The 21055-nt window shown below is 47.6% G+C and overlaps 1 protein-coding gene across 2 annotated transcripts in view; it reads left to right on the top strand.

Annotated features, from left to right (window-relative positions):
- The window catches only part of atf6b (activating transcription factor 6 beta), a 166409-nt gene that overhangs the window by 124320 nt on the left and 21034 nt on the right, over positions 1–21055 (top strand). The window contains exons 11-14 of one of the 2 annotated variants that reach the window (XM_085973855.1): positions 1720–1830; positions 16298–16397; positions 19425–19492; positions 20859–20970. In XM_085973855.1, coding sequence (XP_085829981.1) covers positions 1720–1830; positions 16298–16397; positions 19425–19492; positions 20859–20970 — 391 coding nt within the window. The remainder of the gene's footprint in view (positions 1–1719; positions 1831–16297; positions 16398–19424; positions 19493–20858; positions 20971–21055) is intronic. The other variant, XM_085973856.1, reaches the window with a different exon arrangement.

Raw genomic sequence — 21055 nt, 5'->3', positions numbered from 1 at the left:
GTAGGTTTTAAGGAGAGAGAGGCTGAGGGGTTTAGGGAGGGAATTCCAGAGCTTGGGGCCCAGGCAGCTGAAGGCACGGCCGCCAATGGTGGAGCCATTAAAATCGGGAATGTGTAAGTGGCCAGAATTGGAGGAGCGCAGCGTTCTCGTAGGGTTGGGGAGGGGCGAGGCCATGGCGGGATTTGAAAACAAGACTGATAATTTTAAAATTGGGGCATTGCCGGTCCGGGAGCCAATGTAGGTCAGCGAGCAGAGGGGTGATGGGTGATCGGGACTTGGTGCCAGTTAGGACACAGGCAGCAGAGTTTTGGATGAGCTGAAGTTTATGGAGGGTGGAAGATGGGAGGCTGGCTAGGAGACATTGGAATAGTCAAGTCGAGAGACAACAAAGGCATGGAAGAGGGTTTCAGCAGCACCGGGAAGGAGCGCACTGCTGGGAAGTTGGGCGAAATCCATTTACAGGGTTGAGCTGTTCCCTACCCAATTCTCCTGTATGTGCTGTGCTCTGGTAATCCATTAACCCCCGGTTGCAGGAACAGGAAAATCTACCGTGTCGATATCTATCGAGGCTTAGTAGCGGGGGTTACCGTCCCCAGTCACAGACCTGTAGCCGTTTGGTTCTTGAGTTGAAAATGCTCTCCTTGGACATTGTCCAAACTTTGGGAGGACAAAATCTACAATTGTAGCAATGGGTGTTTTTCCACAGTTCAGGTGAACACAGTCTGAAACTTTCCAGTCACTCTTGTGTTTTTTTACTGAAGCCTTCATGGCAACGCCGAGATGGTCAATACAGCATTGAACATACATCGGACGTATCTTGTGCACTGTTTTTTTCACATCTGCTTTATTGAGAACCCCACCCAAGGTTTGGAGTCCCCAAGTTAAGGGGCGATCTAATCGAGGTGTTCAATATTTTGAGGGGTTTTGATAAAGTACATTGGGAGAAACTCTTTCCACTGGCAGGAGGGTCAATAACCAGAAGAGACAGATCTGAGGTAATTGGCAAAAGAACCAGAGGGGAGGTGAGAATTTTTTTTTAACGCAGCGAGTTGTGATCTGGAATTCACTGCCTGAAAGGGCGATGGAAACAGATTCAGTAGTAACTTTCAAAAGGATAAATCCTTGAAGGGCAGGAAAAATTTGCAGGGTTCTGGGGAAAGAATGGGACTAATTGGATACAATAGCAAAATACTGCGGATGCTGGAAATCTGAAATAACAACAGAAAACGCTGGAAAAACTCAGCAGGCCAGGCAGCATCCGTGGAGAGAGAAACAGAGTCAATGTTTCAGGTCACAGACCTTTCGTCTTCGACCTGAAATGTTGACACTCTTTCTCTCCACGGATGCTGCCAGGCCTGCTGAGTTTTTCCAGCGTTTTCTGTTGGGACTAATTGGATAGCTCGTTCAAAGAGACACGATGGGCCGAATGGCGACCTCCTGTGCTGAAAGATTCTATGAGTTCAGTACTTTTAACGCAGCAATGTTGTACTGTCCGGTAGTAGTGAGGGATGGTATGGTAGATGGTCATCAGACCAGCGTCTCCAGTGTGTTTGCAGGTTTGCATTAAAAATGCTGCTGACCAGCAAGAAAGTTTGTGTGGAAATCCGTGGTGGTGTGAGGGAAAGGTTCGCTCCGTGCGCCGCGCTCTAAACCTGCGCAGGTTGGGGCTCTGCCTTTCTGGACTCGGTGGCGCATCATCCTATCGTTCTTTTGTTTCAGCAATATCACCATGGCGTACTCTGAGGTGAAAGACCTAGTGCTTCGAGACATCGACCGAATCCTCTTCCCCTCCTCGGACTGCCGTCAGTTCAACAAGACCGAATCACTCAGGTAGGTTTGGGATGGGGGGGGAGTGGGTCTCAACCGCACCCTGTCCTCCTCCTCCTCCTCCTCGCGGGTCCCCTGAGCGGGGGAGGGAGTGGGTGTCTCAGCCCTCCGCTGTGTCGGGGAACATGGAGAAAGGAATGGGGAGGGGGGGCGGCGGCGGTGAGTTATAACAAGAGACTATGAACTACAGTCATTGCCCCAGAGCTGGGACCGGAAGTGCGAGAAGATGGGTTTTTCCCCCCCTCGGTTAGAATCAATGTCCCCCCCCCCCCCTCAGGCTGCGCACCGATCGGCAGGTCCCACGCAGGCCGCTCACCGGCTACTGCCGCTGGAAAAGATACCGCGCACCAAAAAAACCCCAGTTAGACGGAACATTGGTTAGAAGTTACCCAGAAGGAAAGGTTTGCGATAAGCGAGCAAATCTCAGCCTGGCAAAGGGCCGGGGTGTGTGATTTATTAGTTTCTTGCCACATTGAGGAGAGAAGCAAGGTAGAATTTGCTTCGACTGATAACTCTCTACGTTCAGTCACTGCCAGTGGTATAAAACAACTCGACAGCTGATCCCAACAACAGATCAGCCATGATCTTATTGAATGGCGGAACAGGCTCGAGTGGCCGAATGGCCTCCTCCTGTGCCACCCAAAGAGTTTCTCCGTCCGCCTGTTGGAAAAGGTCTGAGTGGCACCTGCATATCCTATTGGTTATGTTGTGAATATTGTTAAAAGAAAGATTGGCCAAGGAAATGATAACTGGGAGACTGCTGTTTCCTCATGTATTTTTAAATTCAAGTAAGGGTTCTATCCAAATTGTTAGATCCGTGTGTTAATGGAGACACGGAATGCAGGAGTTGATTTAACAAGTGTTTACTGAACAAAGTCTGGAGGTGAACTAACAACACAAGACGCTACACAGGCTTATATACCCGAGTGGTCACTACTGGTACTACAGTATACAGGGGCTTCAAAAACATAGTTCCTCTTAATACATAATACACTACAATTCCTCCCCTTTTAGATAAATAGTACATAACATTTTAAGTAATCATTAAATAACATTTTTACAAGAACAATAATATACACATTTGCTGAAGTTTAATCAATTACAAATTCAGTCTCTCTGGAGGCTTCCTGACTCGGTCCGGATAACGCCTCGGTGGTGTAGTAGGTTCTTTTGGCAAGGTCGATTCGGCTTCAATGCCAGTGTCGGGTTCATCTGGTTCCAGTATCACCGGATCAGAGGTAGATACTATGGGTATCTCTGCTTCATCACTAGGCGTATAGAGTTGTGGTGTAGGTTGTCCTTTTTCGGATGACTCTATGATCTGGTCAGCATGGCGCCTTATTATGTTTTCTCCAATGTCCACGGTATACATCAGTGGTCCTAGTCGTGTGCAAATAGTTCCAGGCTGCCATTTCTCGGTACGGTAGTCCCGGGCCAAAACTGGTTGACCTATCTGGAAGGTTCTAGTTGGCCTTTCATTCATGCTTTGAAATTGCCGATTCTCTACGTCCCTTCTGACGTTTGGCTTGACCAAATCCAGCCGGCATCTTAGTCTTCTATTGAAAAACATCATGGTGGGGGTTTGGTTTGTAACCACATGTGTTGCATTCCTGTACGCAAACAAGAAGTTATCTACCTTATGTTGTAGGTTTATGTCTTCATTACCCATGGCCTTTATGGCCTTCTTGAAGGTCTGGACAAACCTTTCAGCCAATCCATTGGTGGCGGGATGGTATGGGGCGGACGTGTAGTGCTTAACCCCATTGTTTTTTAAGAACTTCCTGAATTCTTCGGATACAAATTGCGGTCCATTATCAGAACAGATCTGTTCAGGCAGCCCATTCCTGGTGAATATGGTCCTTAATACTGTGATGGTTTTTTCCGTGGTGGTGGAGGACATCTTTATTACCTCCGGCCACTTGGAGTGTGCATCCACCGCGATTAAGAACATTGAGTCCATAAATGGACCAGCAAAGTCGATGTGTACCCTTTGCCATGGAGATGAGGGCCACTCCCATGGATGTAGAGGGGCTTGTGGTGGGGTGTTTTGGACCTTCTGGCATCCTAGACAGCTCTTGGTCATTTCTTCGATGTCTCCATCGATACCTGGCCACCACACAAACGCTCTGGCTAAGTTCTTCATTTTCACTCCACCCAGATGTCCCTCGTGAAGCTCCTTTAGCACTCTATCCTTGAGTTTGGGTGGAATCACCACTCTGGATCCACACATCAAGGTTCCTCGGCACACTGACAGCTGTTCTTTTCTTTGCGAGAATGCTGGCAACAGTGGTTCGCCATGTGCTGGCCATCCCTTCACCGTTAAACCGTATACTCGTGAGAGAGTCGGGTCATTTCGCGTTTCCTTTTCAATGGTAGAATTTGTCACCGGTAGACATTCCACTATGGTCGAGTGGAACATCTCCACTGGGTCCACTGTAGGCGCCTCTTCCACCGTTGGCAACGGTAGGCGCGATAACCCGTCAGCATTCCCATGCTGTTTTGATCCTTTGTATTCTGTCATATTGGTGTGCACCTAGGAAAAGGGACCACCTCTGTAGCCTTTGCGCTGTCATAATGGGACCGCCCTTTTTAGGGTTGAATATGGAGACGAGGGGTTGATGGTCAGTCAACATGGTAAATTTTTGTCTGTGTAGGTAATGGTTGAATTTCTTCACCCCCCACACCAGGCTGAGTGCCTCCCTGTCGATCTGGGCATAGTTACACTCAGCTGAGTTCAATGAGCGTGACGCAAAAGCTATCGGCCACTCCGAGCCATCAGGGAATCTATGCGATAATACCGCTCCCACGCCGTAAGGGGATGCATCGCACGCCAGTCTGATTGGCAGTGATGGGTTGTAATGAGCCAACACTTCCCTGGACGTGATCAAGCCTTTGCATTTATGGAAGGCACGTTTACAGTCTTCGCTCCATTTCCAAACTACTCCCGTTTGTAGCAGTGCGTTAAGCGGGTGCAGAACCGTCGACAAGTTTGGTAAAAATTTATGATAGTAATTTACTAATCCCAGGAACGACCTTAATTGTGAGACATTTTCAGGCGCTGGGGCCTTTACGACCGCTTCAATTTTTTTTCAGGTGACTTATGCAACCCTTCTTCGTTAATGACATGTCCACAATATGATATTTGCGTCTGGAAAAATTCGCACTTGGGGCGATTTGCTTGTAAGCCCCGTTCTCTCAGCCTCGTGAGCACCTGCTCCAAGTTGGCATGGTGCTCGTTGTCGTTTTCTCCTGTTACAAGGATGTCGCCTAGGTAGCATTGAGTCCCCGGAATCCCTTGCAGGACTTGCTCCATAGCTCTTTGCCAGATAGCCAGAGCTGATGCCACTCCGAAAACCAGTCGATTGTACTGGTACAGGCCTTTGTGTGTGTTTATCGTGAGATACTTTGTAGAGGCCTCCTCAACCTCCATCTGTAGATATGCCTGTGCCAAGTCAATTTTGGTGAAACGTTTCCCTCCGGAGAGAGAAAGGCGGGGGAGGGGAAGATACACGCACGCTGAAGATTGGTTGCTGAATTTTTAGTGTTTTTAGTGTTTAAAGTGGGGAAAAAAGTTTCATTTCAAGTTTTAAAAGGTTTAAAAGTTAAATTTAATTTTAGTTAAGTTAGTTTAGTTTAAGTTTAAGTTTAGGTTAGTTTAGATTAAGTAAGGAAGGAAAAGACCGCCAAAAAGACCACCAAAGACAAGAGCCGACAGAGAGAGAGAAAAACCCGAGGAAAACAGCAGAAAGAAACAAAGACAAAAAGAAACAAAGCAAAGGGACAGAAGAAGGAAAGGAATAAACCCGGGGAAAAACCGGGAGAACGAGGCACCAAGGAGGAGCCCGAGCGGCGGCCGGGACACAGCCGGAGCGGCGGCCGGGACACACAGCCCGAGCGGCAGCCGGGAGACAGCCGGAGCGGCAGCCGCAACACTAAGTCTGAACGGCGGCCGGGACACAGAGCCGAGCGGCGGCCGGGACACTAAACCAGAAGCCCGGGAAAGGCCCGAGGAGCCAGGCCGAGACAGAGGCCTGGACACCTCTGAGGGAGAGGGGAGCAGCCCGAAGGCACCGTGAGCCAGCGGCTCCTAGACGCAGACAGTGAGTACGGGTCCTGGGGAGGGAGCCTGAAGCCAGGGAAAGGCCCGAGGAGCCGGGCCAAGACAGAGGCCCAGAGACCTCTGAGGGGGAGGGGAGCAGCCAGGAGACACCGGGAAACAGCAAATCCCAGACGCAGACCAGGACAGTGAGTACGGGGCCTGGGGAGGGCCTGGAGAGCGAGCGAGTCTGGGAAAGTTTGCGAGCCGGGAGAGAGAAACACCAAGTCCGGGGCCCCAGAAAAGCTTATTCTAAGGTCAATAATAATTTCTACCTCAAAAATACTAAAAATGAGCGAATCAGAGGAGCCACAGCAGCTCCCGAGGCACACCGAGAGCAACCTCTTCCAGATTCCCCCCAACACCAAAAAAAATGCTAAAAAATCGATCAAGCAGAAGCAGCTGAGAGAAAAACCAGAAACTCTTTTTGCTGACTGATGCAGCACTGGGAAAAAGTGTAATCGCATTTTTTACTCAGACCAGTCAGCGGCTTGGATCACAGCAATAAAATCACACTATACCAAGGTTAAGCAGGAAAGAACAGCTAATGGGTCCAAACCGAAAATTAAGAAACCAGGGGACCCAGACAGTGCAACCACGACTGTCAACATGTACGATAACGGAACAATAATGGTGCAAGGCAACCTCGACGACTTTGGAACGGCCTTCGAGACACTGAAAGAAATAACTGAGAGGGGAAGGAACAGCCCCAGAGTGGCTAACAGGGCAAAAGCGACTCGCACTCCCCCCACCATTGACAACTCAGCAGGAGTAAATCAGCCTGGTCAGGAGGTGAACGAGCCACACAGTTATAACCAGACACTCACCCCGGGGCCCCACAGCCACATGGTACAGCTGACTAACCCCAGCGTAATTACCAGGGAGGAAGCCACACATACTCCCCCTACCACTTCCAGCTCACCAAGAAAAGAGCAGCCTAGCCAGGAAGTGAGTGAGCCCTCCAGCGCCCACCGGACACACACCCCGGGATCACACAGCCAGATACAACTAAAGGATAAATTTAACCAGTTGGAGACAGAGCTGGTTAAACTTAGAGAGGAGGTCCTTAAACTAAAACATGAACAAAAGCAAGAGAGGGAGAGATACAGGAGAGAGCTGAATCTACTTGGGAATCAGGTGAAAGAGCTGCAGGAAAACAGAGAGAGCCATAGAGGAGAGGTAGCACCATTAGACCAGCAGCCAGAGGCTAGAGATAAGACAATACAGAGCCTGACTGAACAGCTGCACTCCCACACTGAACAACAGCAGCAGACACACAATACAAGGGGTGCCACACAGACCGACCAGCATACTGAAGCTCAGTCTTCCCCCACCACTGTGGAACCACAAGCGAGCCGCTCAAGAGGAGCGCACACACCAGACACGACCACCCCAGTCCAACACACACCCTATGAGTTCAGGCGAAAGCCACCAGACAGTAAACACCAACAAGGCTGACATCGTAATACTCATAGACTCAAATGGGAAATTTCTATGGGAGAAAAAGCTATTCCCTAGACATATAGTAAAAAAGATCCGGTGCCCAACAACAGACAGCCCTGGAATGGCTGACCAAAACCTGATTAGGCTCCCCCAACACACAATAATACACACTGGCACAAATGACCTAAAGGCCCAGCAGAAAGGGGTAGCAACATCGCTCAGAGCAGTGATTGAGAAGGCAAGCAATGCATTCCCAAACACTAGAATCACTGTTTACACAATATTGCCGAGAACAGCCTTTAACCGCAAAGCAATTCATGAGATAAATGCCAAGATCGCAAGAGACTGTGAATTAAAACACAACGTGCACCTGGCCTAACACCCCACCCTCGATGTGGAATGTCTTCATGACTGCGTCCACATCCACAGGAAACGAATATCGATCTTTGCTAAAGCCCTGAAGGACGTCGCTTTTAACCGGGTCCATACCCAGACTCCAGGAGGACCCCCCCCTGACCACCAGAGATCAGCGGGGTACATACCAGGACTACTACAGAGACCACCACCACCACACCAACCGGGACCAGAGAGGATCCCCATGCACAACAACAATAGCAGACCTGCACCACTCCTGTCGTACAAGGGAACAGGACCACCCCCAGCCAGACAGAGGGAGAGATGCACAGGGCGTACGCAATACCTCAGGCAGAGACAATCCATTAAGAGACACTAAGCAGACGTGCAGCAGCATCTACTTTCGCCTTATGGATCAGAAAATTAAAAAAAATAAAAAATCAAGGACTAATTACTAGAATGAATTGTAACCAAGTAGTATTAGCATTTATAGACAATTGAGATCTTTTTTTCCCCCATTTAGACACGACAAACACATATCATTCTTTAACCTATCATAGTAAAAGATCAAACTTAACATGAAATCCTTATATTTCGACCTGGAATATCCAAGGTCTACGCTCTTCGGTGCTCGACGTGAAGAGTAGGACCCCAGAGTTCATAGATGAAACTAAAGATCTGGATATTATCATTTTACAGGAAACTTGGTATAGAGGAGAAGGACACACTGGCCGTCTCCAAGGGTACACAGCTGGTGGTCCCCTCCAATAAATTGCCAGGAGTAACCCAAGGCAGAGACTCCGGAGGCATACTGATTTGGTTTAAAACAGAGCTTAAGAATTGCATCAAATTTATAAAAAAAGGGCGAAAACCACATGTGGCTCAAAATTGAGAGGGGGATTATCTCTAACACCCAAGATGTTTTCATTTGCGCACTCTATATCCCCCCAATGGAATCCCCATACTTTAAAGAAGACACCTTCTCCAACATTGAGAGGGAGATTATCCAATTCCAGGCCCAGGGGAACGTGTTGATCTGTGGTGACCTCAATTCAAGAACTGGCGAAGAACCAGACTTCACCAATAATCAGGGAAACAATTACATATTCGGGAATAACCACTTCGATATCCCTTCCCATCCGTACAGGCATAACTGCGACAAGCAGACAAATACCAACGGAAAACAGCTCCTGCAGCTCTGTCGAAGCCTGGGTCTGTACATTGTCAATGGTAGGTTCATGGGAGACCTCCTAGGAAGATCGACCTATTGCTCACCTCTTGGCTGAAGCACCGTAGACTATATGATTACGGATTTGGACCCAGCCTCTTTCAGAGCATTCACAGTCAAACCACAAACAACACTGTCAGACCACAGTCAAATTACTATGTATCTTAAAAAGACAGAAACAAACAACACAGAAACACAACCCAGTAAGCTGTACAACACCAAAAAATTGTACAGATGGGCCAAAAACAGCACGCAAAAATACCAGAAAGCAATTAGCAATGAATCAACTCAAGCTCTATTGGACACCTTTCTGGATAACATATACACTCACAATAAAGAAGGCGTAAACCGGGCAGTGAATACCCTAAACAATATTTTTGATAATTTGGCAACAAGGTCAAACTTGAAAGCTCGCAAGAACAAACCCAAAACAAAAAACTATGAAAAATGGTTTGACCCAGATTGCCATAACATGAGGAAAAAACTTAGAAAAATATCAAACCAAAAACACAGACATCCAGAAAACGAGGAATTACGCCTTACTTATTGTCAGACACTAACACAATACAGAAACACACTCGGAACCAAAAAGGAGCAATATATTAAGAATACACTCAGCTCCATTGAGGAATCCATTGATTCCAATTGTTTCTGGGACAACTGGAATACATTACACAAAGAACAACATGACGAATTGGCCATTCAAAATGGAGACACATGGGAAAACCACTGAAAAATTATACCAGAAAAACACATTACGGCCAGAGCAACACCAAATATGCAAAAAACTGGAAAAGCTCGAAATGGCCATAAAAGATAACCAAAACCCGCTGGACTCCATAATAACAGAAAAATAACTATTTGAAAAACTCAAGGACCTGCGACCTGGAAAAGCTTGCGGTGCAGACGGCATACTAAGCGAGATGATTAAACACACGATAAAATGAAACTGGCTATCCTAAAACTCTTCAACTTGGTTCTGAGTGTCGGTTACTTCCCTGCTATCTGGAACAAAGGACTCCTCACGCCCATATACAAAAGTGGGGACAAAGTCGACCCAAATAACTATCGAGGCATCTGTGTAAACAGTAACCTGGGGAAGGTATTCTGTAGTATCATAAACAAAAGACTTATCAACTTCCTTGAGGAGCACAATGTCTTGAGTAAAAGCCAAATTGGATTCCTGCCAAACTATAGAACATCAGATCATATCTTCACCCTACAGACCCTAATTGACAAACACGTTCATCAAAACAAAAGCAAAATCTGCGCATGCTTTATAGATTTCCAGAAGGCTTTCGATTCCATCTGGCACGACGGTCTATTCCTGAAACTTATCGAAAGCGGGGTAGGGGGAAAAACGTATGATGTAATTAAATCAATGTATACAAACAACAAATGTGCAGTTAAAATTGGAGACAAACAAACAAAATACTTCCCACAGGGGCGGGGGGTGACGCAGGGCTCGCCCATCTCACCGACACTCTTTAATATTTACATAAATGAATTGGCAAAACTACTTGAACAATCTACAGCACCCGGCCTCACCCTATATGAATCCAAGGTTAAATTCCTCCTCTATGCAGATGACCTAGTTCTGCTGTCACCAACTAAGGAGGGTCTACAGCAGAACCTGGATCTGCTGGAGTCGTTCTGCCAGACCTGGGCCCTGACAAATCCCCAAAAAACCAAAGTCCTTACAAAGATCCAGACATCAGGGACCCAAAATAAATTTCACACTAGGAACAACCAAAATTGAACAAACCACTAACTACACATACTTGGGCTTAAAAATCAGTTCTACGGGAAATTTTCATCTGGCTGTGAATGAACTGAAAGAGAAAGCAAGAAGGGCTTTCTATGCCATTAAAAAATCAATCCAAATAGAAATCCCAATTAGCATTTGGCTCAACATTTTAAAATCAGTAATTGAACCAATTGCACTCTATGGCAGTGAGGTGTGGGGACCGCTAACACAACAAGAATTTGCAAAATGGGGCAAACACCCAATTGAGATCCTACATGCAGAATTCTGTAAAAGTATCCTCCGGACTCAAAGGAAAACCGTAAACAATGCATGCAGGGCAGAACTAGGCCAATATCCATTAATGATCACTATCCAAAAAAGAGCCACCAAATTTTGGAAACACCTAGAAATGAGCAACCCCCAATGCTATCATTACGAAGCCCTGAAATGCTAAGAGAGGACCATAAAGAAGAATACCCTCAGTCAACTAGTCCTGGGACTCAGTGAAGTAACTACTAACAATAACCAGCCCCAGGACAGTGACAGCGTAACACAAAGAATTCAACCCAACACAATCGTCGCTAAGCAAAAGGAAAAATATCTGTCATATTGGGCAGAAACAACAAAAACCCAAAGCAAACTCAATTGCTACTTGGCCCTAAACAGACAATACAACATGGCTGATTACCTGACCAGGGTAAAGGATAGCAAACTGAGAAAAACCTTGACAATGTACAGACTTAGTGAACATAGCCTGGCGATCGAAAAAGGTAGACACAGGCAGACCCGGCTACCGAGAGAGGACAGGATATGCTCTCACTGCAGTCAGGGAGTGGTGGAGACAGAGATGCACTTCCTCACAGCTTGTAGAAAATATCAGGGCATAAGGGGGAATTTCTACCCAAAATTCACAAAAATATGCCCGGAATTCAGAAATTCGAATGACGACCAAAAACTCCCATACCTACTAGGGGAAGAGAGAAATTGTGTAACCTTAGCGGCACACTATGTTACAGCTTGCCATAAACAGAGGGACAACCACTAAATATAAGAAAAGAGTATATACAAATTATATGAATGTATATTTATACACTCAGGGATATATCTGTTCATACACTGTATGGATAGATCTGTATTTTTGTGTACAACCATGAATGTTTTTCGATGCTTTGGCAACATAAGATGTACCTTGTCATGCCAATAAAGCGATTTGAATTGAATTGAATAGTGAGGCGAAAATATCTTCTATCCTCGGAAGAGGATACTGTACCGTGTGAAGAACCGGGTTTACAATCACCTTGAAGTCCCCACAGATGCAAACTTTTCTGTGTTCTTCAGATTTATCATTATTCAACGTTTTCTTCATGACCAGGACGATGGGTGTTGCCCACTCGCTCCAATCTACCTTGGATAACGCACCTGCTTTTTCCAAATTCTCCAGCTCTGCCTCGACGGCTGGACGAATTGCGTATGGTACCGGCCTTGCCTTAAAAAACTTGGGAATTGCCACATCTTCCACTTTTATTGAGGCGGTGGCGCCTTTCAGGGTTCCTAGTTCCTGTTGAAACACTTCTTTGGCGTTAGCCAAGATTTCTTTTAATCGTCCAGGTATGACGTCATCATCGTTTTTTTTCTTACTGGTCACCGTCAGTGCCTGAATGGAGTGCCAGTCTAAACGTATCTTTCTGATCCATTCACGTCCCAACAACGGTGGACCACCATCTTGCAGAACGTATAAATACAACTTCTGTATTTCCTTGCCGTTGTATACAACAGGCACCCTTATTTTCCCTCTGGGGTATACTTTCTGCCCCCGTATATGTCTTCAAGATAATGGATGTGTCTTTCAAAGGTATATGCGGAAATAGCCGCTCGTAATCCCGTCGACTCATGACGGTCAGAGCTGATCCTGTATCTAGCTCCATTTTGACTGGGGACCCCGCTATCGTGAGGGTAACCCAAATGGTCTGGTAATCTTCTTTGGCAATTACATTATGTAATTTGAGACAGCTTAGTCTCTTGTTTCCGGAGTCGCTATCGCTCTTCTGGTCTTCGGAGCTACTGTCCGTCATCATTTGTACCTTTCTGTACTTTTCCTTATTGACCTTTTTACTGTCAGCGGATTTCTTTCCAGATCTGCATACACATGCAATGTGTCCCATCTTTCCGCATTGCCTGCATGCTTTGTCCTTGAACCAGCAGTCCTTCTGGTCATGGGTGGATATGCCGCAGCAATAACATCTCTCGAAACCCCGTGTCATTTCATGGGTGCCGAAGTCCTGTGGCTTTTGCTGTATCTCTGCAGCTCCTCTTGCTGCTGCTTCGTATGATACAGCCACACTGAAAGCCTTGTCCAGTGTCAAATCTTTCTCAGAAAGTAGTCTTTTCTGTGTTCCTTCGCTTAGGAGACCGCAGACGAATTTGTCTCGTAGAGAATCTGCCAGTCCTGCCCCGAATTGGCAGTGCTTTGACAGCTTTCGTAATTCGGTGAGGTAATCAGCGTTACTTTCATTCTTGTGCTGATTCCTCCTGAAGAATTTAAATCGTTCCGCTATCAGCAGCGGTGTTGGGTTTAAGTGCTCCTGTAAGGTATCAACAATCTCCTTAAAATTCTTGCCCATCGGTTTGGCTGGAGTGATCAAGTTTCGTAACAGCCCGTATGTCCTTGCGCCCATCAGATTTAGAAGTACCGATGCCTTTTTATCATCCGCTACTTCATTCGCCTTGCAATATACCTCCACTCTTTCCACATATGTGGTCCAATCTTCTATATCACTATTGAAAGCAGTAATATTGCCAGTCTTCGGCATCTTGAAAATCTAAAATGGCGCTTCCCGCGCTTTTCCTCCGTCCCCGATGGATCAAAATGGCGCCTCCCGTGCTTTCCCGCCGCTGCCGCAGCTGCCAACGCTGTTCTCCGCGGTTCCCGTTGCGACCTGCAGCTTTTCGCGGTATTTCTATTTTTTTTATATATCGCTTCAATATTCTCTCCGTAATTGAAGAACCGTTCCCGTCGTGGAGCGGACCCTCTGCGACTTTTTTTATTATAGCGCTTCAATAGTTTCTCCGTTACTTGGAGAACCGTTCCTGTCGTGGAGCGGAGTTTGCACATTCTCCCCGTGTTTGCGTGGGTTTCCTCCGGGTGCTCCGGTTTCCTCCCACAGTCCAAAGATGTGCGGGTTAGGTTGATTGGCTATGATAAATTGACCCTTAGTGTTAGGGGGATTAAATACGTGGGGATAGGGTGGGATATGTGTTGGTGTAGGGGTTACGGGGATCGGGTGGGATATGTGTCGGTGCAGGCTCGATGGGCCGAAATGGCCTCTATCTGCACTGTGGGGTTTCTGTGATTCTGTGACCCTCTGGGACTTTCCCCTCCCTCTGCTTCTGCTTCCCGACTCGCTGCCCGGCCCTGTTGCAGAGCCACCCGATCGAGCTCTAGCCCGCCGCAGCCCAGGAAGGATCAGTGCACTACCTGCCACCAGCCCGTTTAGCTGGGGAAACCACAGACTGGAGACCAAGCCTGGCCCTCGTTTTCGAGTTTCTTCGAGTTTTTTTCTGGCTTCGACCTTCGTCTGAGGAATCGATCCCCTTGAGGTGCTGCCGAATTGCAGGTAAGTTCGTTTCTAACTTGTCGCCACTGTTAGATCCGTGTGTTAATGGAGACACGGAATGCAGGAGTTGATTTAACAAGTGTTTACTGAACAAAGTCTGGAGGTGAACTAACAACACGACGCTACACAGGCTTATATACCCGAGTGGTCACTACTGGTACTACAGTATACAGGGGCTTCAAAAACATAGTTCCTCTTAAAACTACACAAATGACCTATTTTCCCCTTAGATGTAACTTGTGCAAGTCTCAAACTGTGTGATACATTAAATTGGATTCCCTTTTTAAAAAAAAAATCCAGTCACTAGATGTCGTGTCGCTGGCAAGGCCAGCATTTATTGCCCATCCCTAGTTGCCCTCGAAGGTGGTGATGAGTCGCCGCCTTGAACTGCTGCAGTCCGTGTGGTGAAGGTACTCCCACAATGCTGTTGGGGAGGGAGTGTCAGGATTTTGACCCAGCGACGATGAAGGGACGGCAGATATATTTCCAAGTCCAGGTGATGTGTAACTTGGAGGTGGTGGTGTTCCCATGCGCCTGCTGCCCTTGTCCTTCTAGGTGGGAGAGATCGCGGGTTTGGGAGGTGCTGCCGAAGAAGCCTTGGCGAGTTGCTGCAGTGCATCTTGTAGATGGTACACACTGCAGCCACGGTGCGCCGGTGGTGGAGAGGGTGAATGTTTGAGGTGGTGGGTGGGGTACCAATCAAGCGGGCTGCTTGAGTGTTGTTTCAGCTGCACCCTTCCAGTAAAGTATTCCATCACAACTATGTCTGTTTAATGGACAGTGTGTACAGGAGAGTGTTCCTCGCACTGTGTATTTTTGAGTTCGGGGTTGCATTTTATCGTGCAGACGCTGGGTGTTATACTGTGATTGTTTTACACGTCTCTCCAGTCCAGGTTAGCTGATGAATTGCGATGCTGGGTGTTATATTGTGATTATTTTCTTCTCTTCTCTTAGGCAGTCCCTCGGAACCGAGGATGACTTGCTTCCGCAGTAAACATGAGTTCGCAGGTGACTGATGAGTCCAATGTGGGACCTACAGTCTCTGTCACAGGTGGGGCAGACGGTGGTTGAAGGGGCGGGTGGGTGGGGTGCTTGGGTTGACGTGTGCTGCCTGCGCTTGGCTTCTGCTTGCTCCTGGCGAAGAGACTCGAGGTGTTCGGCGCTTTCCCGGATGCTTCTCTTCCACTTTGTGCGGTCTTGGGCCAGGGATTCCCAGGTGTCGGTGGGGATGTTGCACTTTTTCCAAGGAGGCTTTGAGGGTGTCCTTGAAGCGTTTCCTCTGCCCACCTGGGGCTCTCTTGCCGTGTCGGAACTCCGAATAGAGCGCTTGTTTTGGGAGTCTCGTATCGGGCGTGCGGACAATGTGACCCATCCATCGGCGCTGATTGAGCGTGGTCAGAGCTTCGATGCTGGGGATGTTGGCCTGAGCAAGAACACTGACGTTGGTGCACCTATCCTGCCAATGGATTTGCAGGATCTTGTGGAGGCAGCATTGGTGGTACCTCTCCAGTGTTTTGAGGTGCCTGCTGCACATGGTCCATGTCTCTGTGGCATACAGCAGGGCAGGTATCACTGCTGCTCTGTAGACCATGAGCTTGGTACCAGGTTTGAGGTCCTGGTCTTCAAACACTCACTTCCTCAGGTGACCAAAGGCTGCACTGGCACACTGAAGGTGGTGTTGGACTTCGTCGCCGACGTCTGCCCTTGTTGACAGTAGGCTCCCGAGGTATGGAAAGTGGTCCACGTTGTCCAAGACCTTGTCGTGGGTTTTGATAATCGGGGGGCAGCACTGTGTGGCAGGGGCAGGTTGGTAGAGGACCTTTGTCTTACGGATGTTTAGTGTAAGGCCCATGCTCTCGTACGCTTCGGTGAAGGTGTTGACGATGGTTTGGAGTTCGACCTCCGAGTGTGAGCAGATGCAAGCGGCGTCTGCATACTGTAATTAGACGACAGAGAATGTGATTGTTTTACACGTCTCTCCAATCCAGGCTAGCCGATGAATTGCGAGGCTGGGTGCACCGACACCAAATTGAAAGGACAAAGTCCAACGAGAAACCAAAGCGTCAGAAGAAAGTTAAACAAGGCATGGTAGGTGGCGATTATCCAAGCACTCGAGCCTGTAAGAACATAAGAAATAAGAGCAGGAGTCGGCCATTTGGCCCTTCGAGCCTGTTCCGCCATTCAGTAAGACCATGGCTGATCTTCTACCGCATCTCCACTTTCCTGAACTATCCCCGTATCCCTTGATTTCCTTAATTTTCAAAAATCTTATCGCTCTCTGTCTTGAATATACTCAACGACTGAGCCTCCACAGCCCTCTGGGGTAGAGAATTCCAAAGATTCACCACCCTCTGAGTGAACAAATTTTTCCTCATCTCAGTTCTAAATGGCCGACCCCTTATTCTGAGACTGTGACCCCTGGTTCTAGACTCCCCAGCCAGGGGAAACATCCTCCCTGTATCTACCCTGTCAAGCCCTGTAAAAATGTTGTATATTTCAATGATATCACCTCTCATTCTTCTAAACCCCAGAGAATATAGGCCAAGTCTACTCAATCTGTCCTCTGTACGTACGAGGTGCACAAATGTGGCCAGTCCTACCATCTTATTTTGTCGACATTGATGCTTTTATAGTCCCCTGTTTCACCAAAAGATGGAGGTCCTTCACAGTACTGAAATAAGCCCAGCAGTCTACGCTGTATATTAGAAAATTAACAAATTCCCATCATGGCCTTTGAGCATGTTGTAGCAGACTCATTTATCAAAAGGATAGCGATTTTTTTCACCCTGATGCGATTTGTGTCAGCAGACCATTATCTGGCATGTTTCAGGTTGTTTTCAAAGGCCTGAGCAGTCAGTGTCCAGCTGTTGTTGGCCCCGATCGAGGCCAGGAAATTACCCAGATGTGGAACCCATAAGGACTGACTGTTGTCCCTGATCTCATCCTTTTTTACAGTAACTGGAGGGCCTCTGCTTTGAGGTGTGCATCTAGTGCCTATAGATATGTGCATTATTTTCAAATCCTTGTTTTCAAAGCCCTCCATGGCCTCGCCCCTCCCTAACTCTACAACCTCCTCCAGTCCTACAACCCTCCGAGATCTCTGTGCTCCTCCAATTCTGGCCTCTTGTGCCTCCCCGATTTCAATCACTCTTCCTTTGTTGGCCGTGCCTTCGGCTGCCAAGGCCCTAAACACTCGAATTTCTTCCATAAACCTCGCTACCCCTCTCTCCTCCTTTAAGACACTCCTTAAAACCTACCTCTTCGACCAAGCTTTTGGTCATCTGCCCCAATATCTCCTTATCTGGTTCGGTGTCAAACTTTGTTTGATAATGCTCCTGCGAAGCGCCTTGGGATGTTTTACTATGTTAAAGGTGCTATATAAATGCAGGTTGCTTATAATGCGCTCAAGTCTCTTGTAGTTTGTGGCATTTATGTCAGATAGCCAAACTGACACTTCCCATATACTGTCTGTGTGTGAGCCCATCATTTTCCCGAGCTCCTTCACAACCCAGGATGCTAACCGATGACTGATAATTGGATGAGCAAGCACAGCCCAGGATTACTGAGAGCTTTTTAAGGTCATTGATACTTTTGTGTTGCTGTGCTGCTGCCTAACCTGGGTAAACTCTGGAGACTGTAATGTACACCAAATTTATGTTCTTTTAAACTGCTGTGCATCATTTAATATAGAAGCAAAGTACTGCGGATGCTGGAAATCTGAAATAAAAACAAAATGTTGGAAACACTCAGCAGGTCAGGCAGCATCTGGAGAGAGAAACAGAGTTAAGGTTTCAGGTGGATGACCTGTCATCAGAACCTTTTTCCAGTTCTGATGAAAGGTCTTCGACCTGAAACGTTAACTCTGTTTCTCTCTCCACAGATGCTGCCTGACCTGCTGAGTGTTTCCAACATTTTTTTTTGTTTGTATTTTGCTCTGCATTGTGGTTTTGAGGGCAAGGAGAGGACACTAAAGAAAAAACTTGCATTTTGTTCATCGTCCTCCGGGAATCCCAGGGCACTTCCCAGCCAGTGAATTACTCTCGTCAGTGTCGTGTCAGCAAACATGCCAGAAAGTTTGTTCACGAGGTTTGATTTAGGCAGGAATTTTGGCCAAGACTCGGAGAAGTCCCTGATAAAAATATATATATATATAGGGTATATGTTTTAGATATATAAATATCTGTATGTCTGTTTGTGTGTGTGTGTGTGGGGTTTTTTTTCCCTCATACAGGAAACTCTCGTTTAAACGGCACCTAAATATCTGGAATTCTCTATTAACCGGCAAAATTCATACTCCGAAAACAACACCTCAATAACCGGCAATGTTGCCGAGGCCAAGTCTCCCGCGGTGGCCGAGTTAGTCACTGGGGTTAGTTCCCCAAACTGCCACTACTCGGCTTCTTAGTGCTGTCGGAAGTCTCTTCCGATCTGAACACCTCAATAACAGGGGTCTGACTCTCCCGCGCTGCCGGTAGTCTCTTCCGATCCGATTATACTGCACATTTCTTGATTTTTTTAATTTTTTGCTTGTTAGAAATAGCCTCGGTAGATATACGGAATTTTGAATCAACCGGCACCATCCCGGTCCCGTCGGTGCCGGATACAAAAGAGTTTCCTGTACATATATATTTTCATGTTATATAACATTCATCCGAGCAGGCAGATGGGTTCTTGGTTCAATATCTCACCTGCAAGACGGCACCTCCGACAGTACGGCACTCCCACAGTACTGCACCTCCGGCAGTACGGCACTCCCACAGTACTGCACTGTGGGTCGACTCAGATTATGGTTTTTTTAATTTTTTTTTATTTGTTCATGGGATGTGGGCATCGCTGGCAAGGCCAGCATTTATTGCCCATTCCTAATTGCCCTTGATGTCGTCTCTGGAGTGGCGCTTGAACCCACTGTGACCTCCCGACCCAGATGTGCGAGTGCTACCCACTGAGCCACAGCCTGACGCTTGAATTGGATTAGTTGAGTGATTCTTGTGCGACAAAGATGGGGAGACGCCGCCTTTTAATTCTTGTGCGCCTGTCTCCCCGGGGTGGGGCGGGGGGAAAGAATGTGGTCAACGATGTTATTTGCTAATCGCTGCTAACGTCTCCTTTTTTCAGAGGGCACAGCAGAGGAAAATCAACCTGTCCCGTTTTATTCCCGTTCATTCAGCAGACACGGCCGCAAGGTGGGTTCCAGAAGCTTCTGCCTCAGTGATGATGATCATTTATTTTAAACGTTTGATTTGTCGAAAAAAACTGCTTCACTTCAAGCAACAACCTCACTTCAACAAAACGGGCTTTTTTTTAATTGACGCGGGGCCAAAAAAAAGATAGTCGAGATTTGAACTGTAACGAGTAATTCTCGGAGCCCTAAGCGATGCTTATCTAAGTGTGTGTTTACATTCCAAAGCTGCCTGATGTAACAGGAGTGTAAAATTATAGGTCAAATTCTCTGCCTTGTGACCATTAATCTGGCTTCAGTTTGGGGAAAGTCAGAACTGGTTGAGGCGCACCGTTCTGCTGTAGCATTTAGACCAAGGATAGTGGAACATTTTCACCAGAGTTTTTGTCTTCCGTTGACTCTGTTCCTATATATTCTACATCTAGTTAAGATGGAGTTTGAGGCTGGGTTTTTAAGTGCCCATTTTCCATTTGCTAGGTTAGTCCTATCTCTTTTTTCTCTTCCCTTCCTCTTCCTCAAATGGAAAGGATCCCCACTGCTGTAACCGACCGGGAGGATAAGCAGATACAAGTCAGGTCCATCTCCAGGGCAGTGACCAGTGCTACTCTTGTCTGACTTTCTGGGTGAGCCGCTAAACCGAGGCCCCGTCTGCCCCCTCAGGTGGACATAAAAGGAGCTTGCTGTGCGCAAATTGGCTGCCGCGTTTCTTACATTACATCAGTGACTGCACTTCCAAAAAAAAAAAAAAAAAAGTACTTCATTGGCTGTAAAGCGTTTGGGCGCCAGAATAAAATAAAAGCTTCGGAATTGTCATAAGAAAAAACCCACTTGCATCCTCCAAACCCTTTACCCTACTGTGCTCGGCAGTTGATATCTGCTGCCCACTGGGGTACCTGGCCAGCCACTGGGTTATACAGCGACCCCCTACCCCATACCATCACAGGAGCACCATCACCGCAGCCCATGAATGAGCGGCGAGTGAGTCACCCGCCCCCCCCCCCCTTCCCCACCGGGCAGTTTTTTAAAGACGACTCTGCCGCGGAAGCCCCTGCTGAAAGCAACGATGGAAAAGCCCGCAGCCCAGGTAGTTGTGCCATCTCGCCTGAGGGAGCAGCACCACCGAGAGCAACAGCGGCTGAAGTGCCCACGGACGAGGTAGTTGCGCCATCTGGCCTAAGGGGGCAGCACTGCCGAGCGCAATGGCGACGGCAGAAGTGCCCGCAGACCAGGTAGTTGTGCTATCCCGTCGGGGGGCGCAGGGAATGGCATTTCCCCGCCAATATCCTTCCATGTTTGACTCTGTATCTGCCTGCCGCATAGCGCAGTGCCTTCTGTACCTTGTGGCTTGAAACGTTCTCCTTGTTGGGCAGGTTGGCCTCGAGTCAGCTGCAGGTTTACCAGAGCCCGGAGCAGAGCTATTACGACTTCATGGACGCCATCGACAGGAGGGAAGACACCTTCTACGTGGTTTCGTTCCGAAGGGTAACTATTGCCCACCGCGCCATTTTTTGAGTGTCGCCGGGTCTTGTGCGTGTGGTGGCAGGGAGGATCTGGTTGCCGTTCGGAT

The sequence above is a fragment of the Somniosus microcephalus genome, unplaced genomic scaffold, assembly GCF_052327205.1.
Source record: "Somniosus microcephalus isolate GS21.2 unplaced genomic scaffold, FLI_Smic_1.0 unresolved_chr1, whole genome shotgun sequence".
NCBI lineage: Eukaryota > Metazoa > Chordata > Chondrichthyes > Squaliformes > Somniosidae > Somniosus > Somniosus microcephalus.
The sequence above is the reverse complement of the archived record's forward strand: the minus strand, read 5'-3'. Positions and strand labels throughout refer to the sequence as shown.